Genomic DNA, 18,171 nt, shown 5'->3' with positions numbered 1-18,171 from the left:
TAGTTTTAACTCCGTACTGTTTTGCTTCAAATGAAATCAACAAATTCTATGAAGTTGATGCATTATTGCAAAACTTATGTTCTTTCACATTAAAGCACGAGAAATAAAGCATGACCATCATGTTTTGCAACTAATTTATTTTTTTCTCCTTCTATAATCTCTCTTACAAGTTTACCATGACATTTTAGTGACAACAGCGCTAAAATAACTCTGAAAAAACAAAAAGGAGACTAATTAAAAATCAGCAGACAGCGAACATCATGATACATTGGCATAAAATTATCCCTTCAGTGTCCTTTGTAAGAAATACTACTAAAAAACAACATTTGCCATGGCAATACGGATCAGATTGTTTTCTAAAATACATCATTTCATATGCAGATCCTTGCAGTGCAAGCATTTGGATCGTGTACCAGTTCATCTAGTTAGTGCAAGTTACTGAAATGAGGCGCTTCTAGTTTGAAGCAAGAAAACGTTTTCTGCTTTCTTGGAACAAAACTTCTGCCACTGAACTAAACTTCCAAGAGATACAAATTAGAGATGGTGAAAACCTATTTGCCGTCATCACCTTCCCCCACAACTTCAGAAATCAGTCAGAGAGCTGTTTCAGCATTTCTTACTATTGAGCAGACACAAAGGAAACGGCTTTGCTCAGGCTGGACAGGACTTTTTGCTCTTATCAAGTCTTTGGCAATGATAACTAAGACATCACACAAACTGCTGGGTAGACTGCATGCGCTGAACACAAAACCGCCACTTCTAGAGTAGGTGGAAATAAGAAGTTAGTTACACACGCAGAACAGGAGGACTTTTGAGAAGGGGATTAGCAGCACCTACTGGTCATGGTGCATACTGAACACTGGTTTTTATTTAAACCAGTTTGTTTATTTAAGCAAACAATTAAAAAACTCTTCATATTACTAAAGCATCTAGCTAGAATTACCTATGAAGTCACTTTGTCACTGAGATAATACTTTTAATTGGATCAACTGATAAAACTAAATATTACCTCTTCCAATAAACCTCTTTTTTGGTCCTACCCTTAGGCCATCGTGGCTATTATTACTAAAATATATCAGCACTAGCGATACTTGAATCATATCAGTAAATAAATATTCATAACATGAGCTGAGCTCTAGGCTTCCATATCAAATGGGACATTTTCCTGATAGCTCCTTTAACTGACTGAAAGATTTACGTTACACATCATAATGTGATCGAAGCCTTCGTTACGGGCTCGTTATCTTTACTGCATACTCAAAGCAACGTAAATATTATGAACTGCATAACCTTAGTAATAACAGGGTTTTGTTACTTCTATAAAGATCTGTAAACTATTCAACCAGTTTCTGCAGTTCTTCAGTGTTCGTGCAATGCATTCCCCTAACCTGTAAAAGTATGTTTTTCTTCCAAATTTTACTCAGAGTAAAATACAACAAAGTGTATAAAACAATTTCTTGATACACCTCACCCCTTCCAAAAAAAAATACATCAAGCACAAAATTACAAATAGCACCTTCAAAAAACACCTAATTCAAAATTAAAGTGTTCTCAACTGTAAGTATTTTACATCAACTGTAACAAACCTGCATTCAGCAGTCATATTTAATGCTTGCTTTAAATTTCTATTTAAAAAAAAAAGTATTCTTTTCCCTGAAGTTGTGTCTATAGGTCCTCTGATACACTAGCCTTAGGCATTAGAAGTTTTCCTGGTTCTCATCCAACTTTGGAAATGATATCTTCTTGCTTCGGGTGTTAAAAGGATTCATACATTATTTATAAGGAGTGCTAAAATCTAACTCCTGGATCTAACTTGCAAGAGAGAGAGTATAAAAAGTTACATACAAAAAAAAAAAGCACAACTGTCCCCATTTCAATTTTTACTCTTGCTTTTTATGTCATGTATAGCCAGACTGAATCTGTAATGCTCCCTCTCATCTCTTTCTCCCTGTGTCCAGATATTTGTCTACAACTGCTTTGAGCCTTTTTGGATTTGATCTTCCTCGCGTACTTTTAGAAGTATGATTTTCCAAATGAAAAACCCAAAATGCAAAACTGCTGGGTAACTTGTTACACTTCAAAGAAGCTGGATTGCTGTGACAGAACGGTGTTCGTTTACCTCCTGAAAAATCAGACTAAATGCGTATCAAGAAGGTAGCCAGAATGGTACAGCTAAAATCCTTGGTCACTTTTCAAAGTCGTCTTCTATACTTTTCCCTTATTAATGCTGTCTACGTATATGATATTTACATTGTGCCTGTCTCTTCCTGGTTTAAGAGAGCTCGTTGTTAGGTTTTAAAAGCAATCCTTTTAATCAACTCCACAAAGGCGAGATTTTAGTATCTCCTTACCAATTCAAGAAAGTATTTCTGCTTTGAACAGCATTTTTACTTCCTGCGTTGTATGAAGGCAAGAGCCATTAAAATGCTATCTATAAAATAATTGCATAGAATACATAGTTAGAGAAAACAGAAAAGTCAGGCATAGAGCTTCAGAAACACTCATCAGCGTAATTAAGTCCTCCAATTGTTACTGGAAATGGAGTATTTTTTCCGAACAACTGCACGCACTGAAACCATCCTATCTGACATTCGTTTACACTTCTGATAGCTGTTTCCCAACAATAATTTCACTTCGACTAACTGAAGCACCTAGTAATGCTATCTGGACATGACGCATGCAAGATTGAAGATACTGCTTAGTAATCATGGAAAAACTGCCCCACGCAACATTTGTAGTGGCATGGCACACATTTCATCTCACCAACAAGGCGATGTCATTTATGTTCATCTTTACACTGGGCAGAAATTTGCACATATTTCAGCGTTCAAAATTTGAGATCTAAGCTCTTCAAAAAGAACAACAGGCATAATAGAGCACGATATCCATTCTGTCCCCACAGAAATTTTAAATGAAACAAATATTTTGAGAATTGTGTCGGTTTGTTATATACTCTTTCAGGAAAGAACGTTCTTCTGCCTGGCATTTTTGTACCCAAGCCACAAACTTACATACGTTTCCTCAGAAAGCACACGTGCAGGATGTTCACTATTCAAAGAGAAAGTTGGACTAGGTCAAAGTTCTTAAACATTTATCTTATTAGTTAGCAATCAAGTTTCATACAGTTAAAAAAATAGGAAAAAAGATTTTGCCTTTTCCACTGCTGCTGATAAAATTCTTAGGTTAACTGCAGCTTGTCGCATTTCTATAGTTGGTTTCACTGTTACAGTGATCCTTAGCCCCTGTGCAGGACTTTTAATACAGAAAAGGAAAAGAGAACACTTGGAATAGTGATGATAAAATACCAGTCAACATCGGCAAAGAGAATCAGAAGCAAGCACTGTGCCTCTAAACGACTCTTACTTCTTATTTTAAATCTGACTTCATTTTAACTGGAAGGTTGGACTTCTGTTGTTGTTGTTAAATTTGTTCAACAGAAGAAAAAACAGCTGTCAGGAGCTGGGAATCCTGTGCAGGTCTTGCCAACCTTCCCTTTTCTGCCTTTACCAAATTACGCAAGCTCATGCACTATGTGTAAGACACGAGTCTAACATATATGAGTAAGTGTAAAGCATTAATTTCTATGGTCATCAGAGAACTTAAATGCATTATAGGAACGTGTATTATAGGAACGTGTATATGGCGTACTTTGACACCAGTTAATCTCCGTGGCACGTAAAATAATAGTGGAAAACAAGCTTTTGCCACAGCACTATTACCTCTTTTTAACCATGTTTTAACGTCATCTATGCCTATGTAATTCCTAGTGACTACTGCAGGCAGCACAGCTTGAACAGCTCAACGATGCAAACAAATATGCAAACACATGGGAACTAAAACTTAAAAGCAAATGATTAATTCCGCACCTTCTTGAGAGGAGACGATAGGTGGCATATAGTCAGGGATGTAGTCTTTTCTTTCTTCCGCATCTTTACTCCCAGGCTGGGGAAACTGTAGGACATTGTTCTTGCTGACGGGAAACGAAGGGATTTGGTGCGCGAAAGTCACCGGTTCGATATTGTGTATGTAATCTTCTAGCTCATGCAGGTTAACCCCCATAAGCTTGAAGGCATCCCCTACATCATCCAAAATTGGATCTGTGCGGCCATCTGTAATGAAAAAACATACAAGAGAATGATGTTGTTGCAAAAATCCAGCTAAAAAAAATTAACGGGAAGATCTGTGCTCAGAGATTACAACTTGCCACTGCTCACCACCAGTAACAGAGGTTACCAACCCTCAGTTTTGCCAGGTTTACTGTTCATTGGGCTATAGAAGAGTTTCGGGTTAAGAATGCACTCCTGTTTAAAAGTGTTTTTGTTTCAACCCGTACCATTTTAAAGAACTGTACGCCAACAAACACTGCAAGTAAACCGAGGAAGCAGCAAGAGGCAGTTTTACCTGGCAACAGTCAAGTAACACCGTGCAACACCACTCAAAATAGTTTTCTATTTCATAATGTGCATTGAAACAAACAAAATAAGCCCTCAATATTCAGAAAGTGCCCCTTTACCAGCATGTAACAGAACAAAGATTATTTTTTTTTCAATCTGGAAAATTAACAATTCCATTTTGCCGCACTAATGTAGTTCATAGGTAGCAAAGTAGAAGGTATCTCATTTATCTCTCGATAACAAAAATACTTTACATAGCATCTTTCCATCAGATGAAATCTACCGGCTTCATAAACTATGAGTCACTTTACCTACCAGTTAGATATACCTCCCAGATGAAACACAGCAACACCACGTAGTGGTCTGATGAGAAGAGAACATCCTATTCTAACTTTCAGGGACTGATTTCCTGCAGTGCGATTTAAATTAGACTCTAGAGCAAAAATCTTTTCCTTATGAAAAACACGATGAATTCTTACACTATTCTTTTACACGATCTCCGAAACAATCCAATACAGGAAGCAGTCTGTTCCACACATGTAATTAAGATCAAAGATTTAAGTTATACAGCCCAGAAGCCCTCCAAGTGCCTCAGTTTCTCTGAGCAGACAGAGGGCAATTCCTCCAAAGGCCTCCAGAGGGAGAACTGGGCACCTGGCCTCGGTACCTAAGGCACCACTTTGAGCCTCATCCTAACTTCTTATAATCATAATAATGAAGATGCCTTAGACCTCAAACATGTTTTTTTAAATTCTATAAAACTATTATGAATTACTAAAGTTATATACAGTTGGCTTGCAAAGATATTGTATTCCTGCAGGATAATAAGCTGGGATTTAGTTTTTCAAGTCACTATGGAAAAGCAGCCCGTGCTTACTGCAGGAACACAATGACCATTGTGAATGCAGGATCAGAAGCCCCAGCCTTGGAGAACTGGGTCGGGGGGATGCTCTTTTGTTCTTCCTCGAACCTAATCTCCTGTTGATTTATCTGGAAGCCAAAGCAGGGCTGGTTCTCACTTCACTGGATGAATTCAAGCCCCCAGCCAATTTATGCCTGCAGGTACATTCAGAAAATAAGAATTTTGTTCTAGAATTTCTCTTCTTAGTCTCGCGGTGAAGATAAGGGTAATACTCAGATTATGGCTTTGATTCTCGGCTCTACAACACAGGCCTCTTGTGTGACTCTGGGCAAGTTGCTGGTGTTTCAATTCTCTCCACAGCTAAAATGGAGATCAGACTAAGTTATCACCTCTTTTGTCTGTATTCAGAACGGGAACTCCGCACAACAAGAATCATCTTGTATTTTGTGTTTGTATGATATCCAGTACGAGTGCAATACTAATTTCCCCTGCAGACTCTAGGGACAGAAATCTGGAATCTCACACAAATGTAATTAAGGCTATTGACACTTTCGGGCAGTTTTGAGATCCCTGTAGCCATTGGGCATTTGACAGAAGAGTGTTTTATTTATTAAAAAAATAAACCCAGTTGACATGGATAAGAAAATTTGTGTTGTCATTTTTAGTGATCTTCAGACAACGCAGATACCTTTGAACTTCCCGAACCACTTGCTAAAGTGTCGAGACCTAACGGGTACAAGTTGGACAGCCAGCTAAAACGAAATCTCCAGGGAAAACTTTCCAACAAGCTCGGAATTAGAGCGCGTTTATTCCCTGGATGCTCCTGAAGTGCCTGGCTGGGTGATTAGCAGGACAGGGATGGTCCATAGCAAGCCTCAGCACTCTCACCCAGGTAGGCATCGCCTAGACCCGGAGAGCACACCAACAGACGTGGGTGCACCCCGTGCTTGTGTCCACCCTGTCTTGGGAGAAAAACCAAGCCCACAGGCAAGGAAAATGTTGCAAAAGTTCCCCAGCCAGATGTCTGGGCCACATTTGGTGCAAAATGCACCAAGGACTGCAAGACACAACACCTGCCTCATGGCAGGGCTTCACAACAGCATTTCGAGAGCTCTGTTCAGTGAGGGCCTCTTGCCACCAGCACTGCCACGTGCTTGGGGTGAAGGTTTAGTCCAGTTTATGGCTGTGATACAAGAAGGTCCTTTTCTAGTTCTGCGTGTGATCTTTTCAACCTCCAAAAAACAAACTGACATGAGTAGCAAGTGATAAATGCTAAAAACAATTTCTTCCTACAAGTGGTTACTAAGAACACGGGGCAGAGAAACAACTAGCATGAGTGTTTAAGGCATGAAAATATTTAAGTAACTGTCTCATTAAAAAGCAGGTTCAAAAGATGAGAGTAACAGATAAAAAATGCCTTTTTTTAATGAAATAAAGCAAACTAGAGAAGTCTAATTTTTCTGTATCTCCGACCCAAAGAGGTCATGACAAGTTGTAAAACTGTTTAAAAGCTCAAAACTTTCTGAAACCTGTCACGGGGACGAAAGCGCTGATCATTTCACCTCTTCTTTTCAAGAGACAACCCTCGGTGAGAAAGGCGTACAGAAACAAGTTTCGGTTTCAAAACACTTATCAGCTGGAAGTACACACGGCACAAAAAAATGTATTAAATGTAACTACAAGGTGATTCACCAAATATGAAAAAAAAATCAAGCTTGTGCCTTTATACTTATATCTGAATCGTGTAACATTTCTCTTCCCTGTCTGGTTCAATAAAAAAAGTGACTGAAATAGCAGAAGCCAGACACATGAAAGAGAATGCTGACAAACATGCAACTCTCCTGGCCTTTTACTGAGTCTTAGGGTTTTTTCCGTGAGCTAATGATGCCAAAAAATTAATTTTGAACATACTGAACTTGTCTCAATATTCTTCAGATATTTGTGCTACCTTCAGTTTAAAAATTCAGATGCTGAAGCCTTCCAGTGAAATAAGTAATCCAATAAGTGCCAGCCTCACGCTGCTCCCTGTTACAACACTTCAAATAATACCCGTTCTCCAGGACTGGGAAGAGAACGAAGCAGGTGGGAATGCTTCAGGCAGCAAGACAACTCTCCTCCTTACCCAAAGAAGAGGGAACCAGGGGAGCATCGTTCTCACAAGCTTTTAGGCTGTACTGTCCTCCTAAGCGGCAACTGCACTCTGAAACTGATCCAGCTGTGACAACCAGCAGAGCTGAATAAAGTGCATTCAGCCCAAAACCAGCTCGTCAGGAAGCTGCAGGAAGGGCCACGCAGTCACCTTACCCTCGGCCTCATTATGCACAAGTGAACAACGGGCGAGGAGGGATCTGCACGCAGAAGCGGATCCCAAACCAGCACGGGAGCTGCGGGGAAGCAGCAGAACCAGGGCAGGCGGGCAGTTTTCCAGTCCTCAGCCCCGCTGCTCCGTGTCACCTGCAGTTAATTCGGCCCCACGGCCAACCAGCCGACAGATTATCCACGGTGTCCAAAGAAACTACAGGGGCTGGCACGGGGAAATACTCCTGTGCTTTCCATCAGTTCAGCCTCAAGAAGGGCCGATGGCTGGCTTACTTCTGTCCTGCCTCCACCTGCCCATCCGAGGCCCAAAGATCATGCCAGTCAGTGAAAAATTAACGAGTGAGTAAGGACAGGACAGAGAGCTTTTGGTTTCATGCCTATTTTTTTTTTTCTTTTTAAGCAGGGAGAAACTGCAGCTCTGTAATAAATGCATTGAGAAGAACTCATGAGTCACTACCCGTGCAACACGTGCAGCCTATTATAAATAGCTCAGCGTTCACCCTCATGGCTGGTATCAAAGAGAGATTATTTCGTTTTTAAGCAGGGGATTATTTAGGTACAGCTCCTCAGCTCCCTCACAGACTCCTTGTGCTGCAGCAAGTCGCAAGGCCCTGCCATGCATTAAACTGTGCTGTACCTGCGCTGACAGTTGGGTAACTCGGGCAGACAACTCACCACTTCAATCCAGTATCCACAGGAACAGCCAGAAGCACACAGCAGATTATTTAGTAGATATAAACGCCTCGTTTGAGTGCACTTAACTGGGGAAAAAGAGCCTTATTAATGTAGTTTTACCAAGCAGGCAAAAGAAATTTCTTGCTACGGCTGCTCAGAGTCTGCTCCTTTTCCTGGTAATAAATGTCAAGCAAAAAAAAATCAAGTTGGCCTTCATTGGTAGCCAGCAAGTTAATTAGTTTAAAAACATCAGAATTTAAGGTTATCAGGATGTGAAGAGGTACGCTTATAACAAGTGTTACAGGCCCTGAACAGATACTGGTTACAACATTCAACATCTGAGCAGGGAATCAGCTCACTGAAACTGAGCACCAAGACCTAATGCTTTGGTTGAGGTTACTATTATTTGATTGAGGTTATTAAAATTATTTCACTCTTCTAAGTATGTAAAAAATGAAAAAATCTACACGGTAAATTTGGCTGATGCCAGGTCAATCCTCTCCGCTGCGTTAATTCCAGTGAAAAGATCAGCCTGCTGTTGGCACTCTCCAAAGCAGAGATTTGCCGTAACGAAGTTCAGTTTTCCTTTACAGGAGACAGCGCAAGGAAAACTAGAGCAGTTTTTGAGCCAGCTCTATCTTGGCAAAACATTTTGCAAGATCTGTCATTTCGCCTTCTAAGACAACGTTGTGCTCATCAGATCACACTCTGCCTTCATAAATACATGTTTTATTAATATAAAAATTTAATGTGTTAAAATAGATGGGTATTATATTCATAAATTCTTTCATGGTCATATAAAAATAGTCTTTAAAAAATATATTCACGTGATACGAAACCAAACTTTTAATCTTTGCTTCCTGCAAATTTCAGCAGAAAGAAGCCAGAGCATATCCAAGGATTTGTTCAGCATGGGAAATCCAGGGAAAGACTGGTGAAAAACTCGCTTCTACATCCAGAACACCTCCAAGGTAGTTCATTATCTGCTGCTAAAACTAGGAGTGCAATTTAAATTTGTCCTGTTTATAAAACCAGGGGTAAATGTGTTCCGTTACCTCACACAGCTTTACACCTCTGCTGCAACATGCCCCAGTGTCCTCAGTGACTGAAGCTAAGCAATCTGGTTGCTCTTTAAAGCAACGTAATAGAAAAAAAAAATCAGGCTTTTGGGGGCAGAGATCACGACTCCTGTCCTCGTCTGTCCGATCAATAACATTGCTCACACAAACACGGTGGCAACCGGACTCTTGGACTGGCTGTGCGAGGCTGGGAGGCAGAACAAGCCGCGTTCTACACGTCCACGACCAACTGCTCTGCTGCCAAGCTGTTAGCTAAACTCACAGCAAACACGGCTGCCTTCACGGGATGGTTACCCCTGCACAACTAGGAAATCACAGCGGTTAAGTCAAAGCCCCACCTGCGCTGCCACTTCTTGCGAGCCCCCGTGGACCCTGGGTGCAAAAAGCAGCAGCACGCGGCAGGGATCCTCTCCCTAAAACATAACGAGGGTAAAAACGGGCATCCTGGCTCTCAGAAACCACACAAGGTCAGCTTGTTTGGTAGCTCCGATGCCTTAATTACATATCCCAGCACCGTGTTCCAAACATTTTAGTGTATAGCCATGTATGGGAGGCACACAGAATAGTGAATAATTTCCTCTCATAAGCTTTCAACAAAAATAAACAGCACAAGACGAAGGCAACCCTTACTTTCCCCCCTGTAAGTTCCCCCTCTCCTCCGCCCCCAGCACAGATATTCCGAGGCATTTCGCAGCATCAAACCCCTCGAGGCCGCTTTGCAAATCCTTTTGCCTTCTATTCACGGCCACGGAAGCTCCCGTCAACCGCAGCTACCGCAAATGCAAAGAAACAACAGCAGAAAAGCACTGAAAATCCTGGACGCAGCTCTCCTAATGGGATGTAACAGCTGGAACAAAGATCTAACACAGCTGGGAAAGCCGTCGCTTCCTTTCGGAGCTGAGAAACCGCGTGAGCAGCGATGACATGCTTCTCAGAGCAATACCACACGGTCTCAGCTACGTCGGGGTAAATCCATCCCCGTTTGAATACAAAGATTACGTCCCCCCAGCTGACAACCCTGCTAACTCGAACCCAACCAGTCTGACTCCGAGATAACGCGCCGACAATGGGGCTGCTACAATTGGGATTTAATTAATGCCACTTCTGCAAAACCATGGCAAAATTCTGCTCATTCATCCCGAGCTGGGTTTGTACGGTAACTTATTTTAGGAGCGAAAGGAGAGGATTCTGAAGAAGCCGTGAGACATCAGCTGAGCGTTAAGAGGTCTTGTCACAAACCTTTTAAAGAAAGAAACGCAGGAATCATTTTGAGAGAGAATGTAAGAAATCCTGTATTGCTGACATGAAAACATATTCCCCTCCTCACTAAATTACACATATACACGTATGTGTGTAATGTGTCTTCCTTCTTCATGCACAGAGGGGAAAAAAGATTTCCTTCCCCCCTTTTTGGGGCACCCAGAGCAAGAGGGGACATTTTATTTCCACTGACTCCCACCGAGTATTTCCAATTCCTCAAGCAACTAAAGGTCAAAGATGGATTTCCACCGCCTCTGCACCTTTTCCTCCCGGGGTTACAAGAGCTGCAGTACCTGTGGCAGAGTCAGCCGCGCCTGGGAGGCAATGCTGCTCCCCAGCTCACCTCCTACACCAGCACCGATCCACCAACACAGCATCAGCCCAGAATTTACACCAACCCCAGGGGAAGGGGCAGCTCTGGCCGAGCCCAGGCTAGCTCCTTTCTCACCCGTAGCCCCGCTGTTCCGAGCTCTCTGTGCTGTCTCCTGTGATGTCCTCACAGAGAGCTCCTATTTGGCTCAGGCACTGCACACCGCTTCGCATCCAACTTTTAAAAACGCTGCCTGCTTCTCCCCCAGATTAGTGGAAAGCTCGGAAGAGGAAAGCCACTGGACCTGGACCTCGAGTGCCAAGTGTGCAGCAGCCTCGCCAGGGCCAGGGCCTCGCCAGGGCCCTCCAAAGCCCAGCTCCCCTGGCAGTGCTCGGCCCGAGGGCAAGAAGCGAGGCAGGGCAGGTATGGGGGCATTGGGATCAGCGCTGCGGCAGCGACTTCTGCCCTGAGAGAGGCAGGACCACAGGCAGCAGCAGCTCCAGACCCAGGCTGCTCCTCTCCTGTGGGTCTCTGCTCCGAATTCACTCTGCAGAAGCAGCCAGCAACGCCTCTGCCCTTCACAGCTCCTCTGACGGTGATACCGCATCCACCGCGCCGCCGATACTCCTCCCGTCCCTGTCAATATTCCTCCCACCTCTGCAGCCCCGATGCCCTCATTTTATGTCCCCCTTTCCCCCCGGCTCAGACAGAAGCACGGACAAAACGCGCAGCTGACACCGCTCAGAGCTGCCAGCCCTCGTCCCTCCCACACGCCGCCCCTTGCAAAGCACTGCAGCAACCCCAACCTGCTCTTAGGGCTCCCCAAAACGTCGCCCCGACGGCACCGATCCTGCAGCCCCAAGGCTCCCCACCACGTTTAAGATCCTGGGAGGCAGGAGCAGCCCTGTTTTAAAAGCAGGCTGTCATACAGTCTCGCCCCCCAGCCTTTCCCCGTGCGCACACCCCGCTTTATTTATCTCCGCTCCAACCCCCACAGATCCAACAGCAGCACTGGCAGCCCCCTCACGATACACCCCACAAAATAGGGCAACAAGGTTTCCCTTGGCCCTCCTGGACCCAGCAGGATCCTGGCACCCCCTTCCTCACATTCCCGTACCCCGGGCATCCCCTCACCTTCCTCTGCCACACACGTTACAGACCCCCCAGCACCCCGACACGCTGTAGGGCCACCTGCCCCCCTCAAATCCTGCCCTGTGGGGACCCGGTCAACCCTTAGGGACTCGCAATGTCACCCCCCGTCCCACTGCCAGACCCAGCAGCACTGTTTGTTGCCCTATTTCCCATCCCTCCCCGCTGCCACGCACTCACACGGACCCCACTTGTTTCTCTTGTCCCTCTTGGTGTGAACTCCCCCTTCCAGGCCCCAGAAACAGAGCTGGCGGCCCCGTTCCCCCCCTGCACAGCCTCACCCCAAATCCAGTAAGGCCCTGGGCACCCGGTCCCCCATCCTCACTCCAGCTCCTTCCGCTGATAGCAACTCAGCAGCGGTGTCGGTGCCAGTCCCCTTGGTCAAACCCCTTCCACCGCATCCACGTGGGGTGATTCTCACCCCATACCATGGGCACCAACGTTACACCCAGCCCACACCTCCCTCTAGCCATACACGTACCCCCATCCCTTACACGTGCAGCCCCATCACTCCCCCTGCACGCACACCCCACATCTTCTCTCCTACAGCTCCATCAATCCCCCCATAAAACACTTAGGTCCATCCCTGCCCTCACACACAGCGGCCCCATAGCCCCTGACGTGTTCCTGGCCCCTCAGCACCATTGCTTACCTCGTACACCCACCCACAGCCTCACATATAGGACCCCAGGCTGCCCTGATACACGTTAACCCCTCACCCCAGGCACCACAGCCCAATGACACCCTACAGAGGTACACCCATGACCCCACAAGCACAGCTCCCCATATTGCTCTTAGCCCCATAACCACCAACACTCCCCACAGCCTCCCACCCCACAGCCATCCCCCCTACAACTTGCCAGCACCGCTCCCAGCCCCACAGCCTACAACGCCGCCCTACAGCTTTCCTCCCCATGGCCTCCAGCACTGCCCCACAGCCTCCAACCCCACAGTCGCCCTTCCTGTGACCCCAAAGGATTGCTCCTACCTCCACTGCCCCCAGGGCTGCCCTACTGTGGGATCTGGGGGTGTTTGGTCTGGAAAAGAGGAGGCTCAGGGCAGACCTTATTGCTCTCTGCAACTGCCTGAAAGGAAGGCGTGGGGAGCTGGGGGTCGGCCTCTTCTCACAGGTAACTAGCGATAGGACCAGAGGGACTGGCCTCAAGTTGTGCCAGGGGAGGTTCAGGTTGGAAATGAGGAGACATTTCTTCTCAGAAAGAGCAGTCGGGCACTGGGACGGGTTGCCCAGGGAGGTGGTGGAGTCACCGTCCCTGGGGGTGTTCAAAGAAAGGTTGGACGTGGTGCTGAGGAACATGGTTTGGTGGTGACATTGGTGGTACGGCAGCGGCTGGACCAGATGATCTTGGAGGGCTTTTCCAACCCTAGTGTCTCTATGACTCTCCTGCCTTCCCCCCCACAGCCCCCAACACCAGCACAACACCTCCCTTCAGGGGACCACAGAGCAGCTGAGGTGGGCAAGGACCTCTGGGGCTCACCTTGCCCGACCCTGCCCACCCCCTGCAGTGCCCTGGAGCTCCCCTTGCCCACCCCCTGCTCCCCCAGACCACATCCAAGCGGCGCTGACCTCCTCCCTTCCCGCAGCCCCTCTCCCCACAGCGTTCCCCAGCCTCCTGCCCCCAGCACTACCCCCAAACCCCCGTCACCACTCCAAGACCCCCAAACCCCTCCATCGCTCCCCAAGCTCCTGTCACCACCCCATCACCCCGCAAGCCCCACAAACCTGCCCATAACCACCTCAAGACACCCACCTCTACCTCAAGCTCCCCAATTACTACCCCAAGCCTCCCAAACCCCTCCATCACCATCTCAAGACCTCACAGCACCACCCCAAGTCTCCCATCGCTCCCATAAACCCCCCAACCCCCCCATTACCACCCCCAAAATCCCCTCATCAATTCCCTAAACCCACCACTCACCACTCCAAGCCCCTCATCTCTACCCAAAGCCTCCCCACCACCCCCTCAGATCCCCCTGTCACCACCCCTAGCTCTCCAACCCCGCCAAACACCACCCCAAACCCCCTCATCTCCCCCTCAAGCCCTTCATCACCCCCAAATTCCCCTCATCTCCCCCTCAAGCCCCTCACCTCCACCCCAAGACCCTCACAACCCCCTCAAATTCCCCACATCTCCACCCCAAGCCCCTCATCACCCCCAAATTCCCCTCATCACCCCGCAAACCCACCCCATCACCCCCCCAAACCCCCTCATCACCCCCCAAATTCCCCACATCTCCACCCCAAGCCCCCCATCTCCCCCCATATCCCCTCATCTCCCCCTCAACCGCCCCATCACCACCCCTAAGCGCCCCAAACCCCACCCCCACTTCCCCAAGCCCCCCACCACCCCCCATCACCCCCAAACCCACCCCATCACCCCCTAACCCCCCCCAAAACCCTCCGACAACCCGGCCCCCGGCCGCCCCCTCACTCACACAGCTCGCAGTAGCGGTGGCAGCCCCGGCCCAGCCCCTGCAGGTACCGCTGCAGCACGTCGGTGAGGAGGTCGCAGGCCGAGACCTGCACCGAATCCCACCCCAAGGCCTGGCAGATCTGCGCCACCGACACCCGGAGCAGCCACCGCGAGTAGGTCTCGCACATGCCGGCCGGCCGCCCGCCCGCCTGCCCCCGGCTCCCCGGGCCGGGAGGGCCGCGGACGCCTCACGCCGGGCCCGCCGCCGCCGCCGCCGCCATCTTGGCGCTGCGCCTCTCCCCGCCGCCCGCCCCGCGCCAGGCGCCGCCGCTCCAGCGCCGAGCGCATCGAGCGGGGAAGGGAGGGAGAGGCTCGATGCGCTCGGCGGGGGGGGGAGGGGGTGGAATTTAGGGGGTAAAAAGGTGGCGATGGGGGGAAAAGGGGGTGAAGGGAGGTCTGTGGGGAGGGGGTATTGACTAGGGGAGAGGGGGATGTGAGGTTCTGGGTGAACAGGAGAGGCTGAATTGAGTGGGAGAGGGTGAATGTGGGAGGCGGGAGGGGGTGTGGGAGGCTGAGTGTGAGGTTCCAGGTGGGTGTGAGAGGCTGGACGTGAGGGCGAGGCTGAATACGAGAGGCTAAATATGAGGTTCTGGCTGAATACGAGAGGCTAAATACGAGGTCCCATCCGAATACGCGGTCCCGTCTGAATACGAGAGGCTGAAATGAGAGGCTAAATATGAGAGACTGAATATGAGGTCCTGGCTGAATATGAGGTTGAGGCTGAATTCAATATGAGAGGCTGAATATAAGAGGCTGAATATGAGGTGGAGGCTGAATACAACAGGCTAAATATGAGGGTCCTGGCTGAATATGAGAGGCTGAATATGAATATGAGAGGCTGAATATGAGGTCCCGGCTGCGTATGAGAGGCTGAATTGAATATGAGAGGCTGAATGTGAGAGGAGGCGTTGGGTATGAGAGGCTGAAGATGAGGTCCCAGGTGGATGTGAGAGGCTGAAGATGAGGTGGAGGCTGAATACAAGAGGCTGAATATGAGGTCAAGGCTGAATATGAGGGGCTAAATATGAGATTCTGCCTGAATATGAGAGGCTACGTATAAGAGGCTGAATATGAGGTCCCAGCTGAATATGGGAGGCTCAATTGAATAGGAGAGGGTGAATATGAGGCGGAGGCTAAATATGAGAGGCTGAGTATGAGAGGTCGAGTCTGAATATGAGAGGCTGAATTGAATATGGGGGGCTGAATATGAGGTGGAGGCTGAATATGAGGGGCTAAATATGAGGGTCCTGTCTGAATATGAGAGGCTGAAGATGAAAGGCTGAAGATGAAGTGGAGGCTGAATATGAGAGGCTAAATATCAGTTTCTGGATGAATAAAAGAGGCTGAATACGAGAGGCTAAATATGAGTTCCTGGCTGAGTATGGGAGGCTGCATATGAATATGAGGTTCCATCTGAATATGAGAGGGCATTTCTTTGCTGTGAGGGTGACAGAGCATTGGAACAGGTTGCCCAGAGAGGTTGTGGATGCCCCATCCCTTGAGATATTCAAAACCCGCCTGGATGTCATCCTGTGCAATGTTCTCTAGGTGATCCTGCTTGGCAGGGGGGTTGGACTAGATGATCTTCAGAGGCCCCTTCCAGACTCAGCCATTCTGTGACTCTGTGACTGAGCCAAGTCTCAGTCTGGAGCCACCACCCCCCCCAAGATATATGTAACTGAACTGTGTTCAGCTTTAGTCCCCACAGAACCAGAAGGACACTAAGACCCTGAAGCGTGTCCAGAGAAGGGCTACGAAGCTGGTGAAGAGCCTGGAACACAAGTCCCGTGAGGAGCGGCTGAGGGAACTGGGGTTATTTAGTCTGGAGAAGAGGAGGCTCAGGGCAGACCTTATTGCTCTCTGCAACAACCTGAAAGGAAGGTGTGGGGAGCTGGGGGTCGGCCTCTTCTCACAGGTAACTAGTGATAGGACCAGAGGGAATGGCCTCAAGTGGCACCAGGGAAGGTTCAGGCTGGAAATAAGGAGACTTTTCTTCTCAGAAAGAGCAGTCAGGCATTGGGACGGGTTGCCCAGGGAGGTGGTGGAGTCACCGTCCCTGGGGGTGTTCAAGGAAAGGTTGGACGTGGTGCTTAGGGACATGGTTTAGTGGTGACATTGGTGGTAGGGGGATGGTTGGACCAGATGATCTTGGAGGGCTTTTCCAACCTTAATGATTCTATGATATCCCCCTCCTTCCCTAAAAAGAAAAGAAAACAAAATGAACGTGGGGTTTGCTGCAGCACTGGGAGGGCACGTGGGTTTCTGGTGGTGTTTTGGGGACCCAGTTGCGCCCGAGGCTGATGATGCCCTGGGTTGGGTTCCATATCGGTATCCCCTCTCTGTCCTCTGTCCTCCACAGGCCTCATCCCTGGCTGAAAGCAGCCAGGCCAAGGGCGGGCAGTGGTGGGTCCTGTGCCCACACGAGGCTGGAGCTGAAACAAAGCTCGTCTTTTAAAAAAAAAAAAAAAAGAGGAAAATCTTGGTCAAAACAGTCTAGATGAAGGCCTTTCTGATTGCTTTGTTGTTGTTCCAGCTGGGCAGAGAACGGCATTCACAGCTGATGTCAGTCCTTTCTGCAGCCTTCTCCATCACCAGGTTTCCCCTCAGGGAAACCTCACACGTCCACAGGTGCTTTGTACCCACACACCTCAGTTGTTTTCTGTCCAAACCTTGCCATTAAGTCTTTACTTATGTGCGAAACCCTTTAATTAGGCTTCATGCTAACTTGTCAGCTTGTCACTGGGTTTGGAGGTTGTGGTTTGGGGCTACTACGTCCCACCTCGTCACCTTTGCACAGCTTCACCACATATCATTACTACACAAATCACACATGTTGCCAACCCAGCATCAGGTTGATTTTGGAGCAACCTCCTCTGCTCCCATAGAAGTTGCAGGATTGCTGCACTGCAAGAAACGAGAAATGAGAGGGGAAATTTTAATATAATAGAGAGAATCCTTTGACAGTGATGGGACTTCTCAAGGACACGGGAAGGAGCCTGATTTAAGACACTTCAAAACAAAATTGATTTTTAAGCCAGGAGACTGGTAAGGGTTATTTCTCCCTTGCAAGGAAGAAAAAAAAAAAAGGCTGACTTGTTACACTCCTCCCCTTTCTAATTTCAGTAATTGAAAATGGTTTTGTGAATCTCTTCTGGAACTGCAGGTTGTTGCACAGGGTGGAACCACAAAAACAAGCAAACAAACATCTGTAAAAGCATGCTTGTGTATGCTTGTCTGCAGGTAAGAGGTCCCACTCCAGTGCCATCCCTGATAACAAGACAGGGCATAGCCAGGGAACTAGGACACTATCAAAAGTAAATAAAAATAAATAAATTAATTACTTAATTAAAGCCAATGACTTTTAATCAAACAGCAGAGAGCAGGATGAGCACAGTGAGTGTGAAAAAGCATGCAACCTTGCTGCGGTATGTGGATTCTTGAATGTAAGATAAGAAAGTGCTTGAATTTCATGAGGGAAACAGGTCTGAAGTAGAAAGTGTGTAAAACAAACACTATGTACCCAACATAAGCCAAATATTTGATTTTGGGGGATCTTTTGGGGAATAGAACAATAACGGATTTGGGCAACAGTTGTAGCGAAACTGGGAACAATGAGGAAAGTTTTTACGGG

At 47.4% G+C, this 18,171-nt stretch overlaps 1 protein-coding gene across 1 annotated transcript in view; it reads right to left on the bottom strand.

Annotated features, from left to right (window-relative positions):
- Positions 1–14,771, bottom strand: part of TAF3 (TATA-box binding protein associated factor 3) — a 115,556-nt gene extending 100,785 nt beyond the window's left edge. Inside the window, exons 1-2 of the mRNA XM_067003351.1 lie at positions 14,503–14,771; positions 3,867–4,109 (exon numbers count right to left, since the gene is read on the bottom strand). Of these exons, the coding sequence (XP_066859452.1) occupies positions 3,867–4,109; positions 14,503–14,668 (409 nt within the window). The 5' untranslated portion in view covers positions 14,669–14,771. The remainder of the gene's footprint in view (positions 1–3,866; positions 4,110–14,502) is intronic.
- Positions 14,772–18,171: the final 3,400 nt, after the last annotated feature.

The sequence above is a fragment of the Anser cygnoides genome, chromosome 1, assembly GCF_040182565.1.
Source record: "Anser cygnoides isolate HZ-2024a breed goose chromosome 1, Taihu_goose_T2T_genome, whole genome shotgun sequence".
Classification (NCBI taxonomy): domain Eukaryota; kingdom Metazoa; phylum Chordata; class Aves; order Anseriformes; family Anatidae; genus Anser; species Anser cygnoides.
The sequence above is the reverse complement of the archived record's forward strand: the minus strand, read 5'-3'. Positions and strand labels throughout refer to the sequence as shown.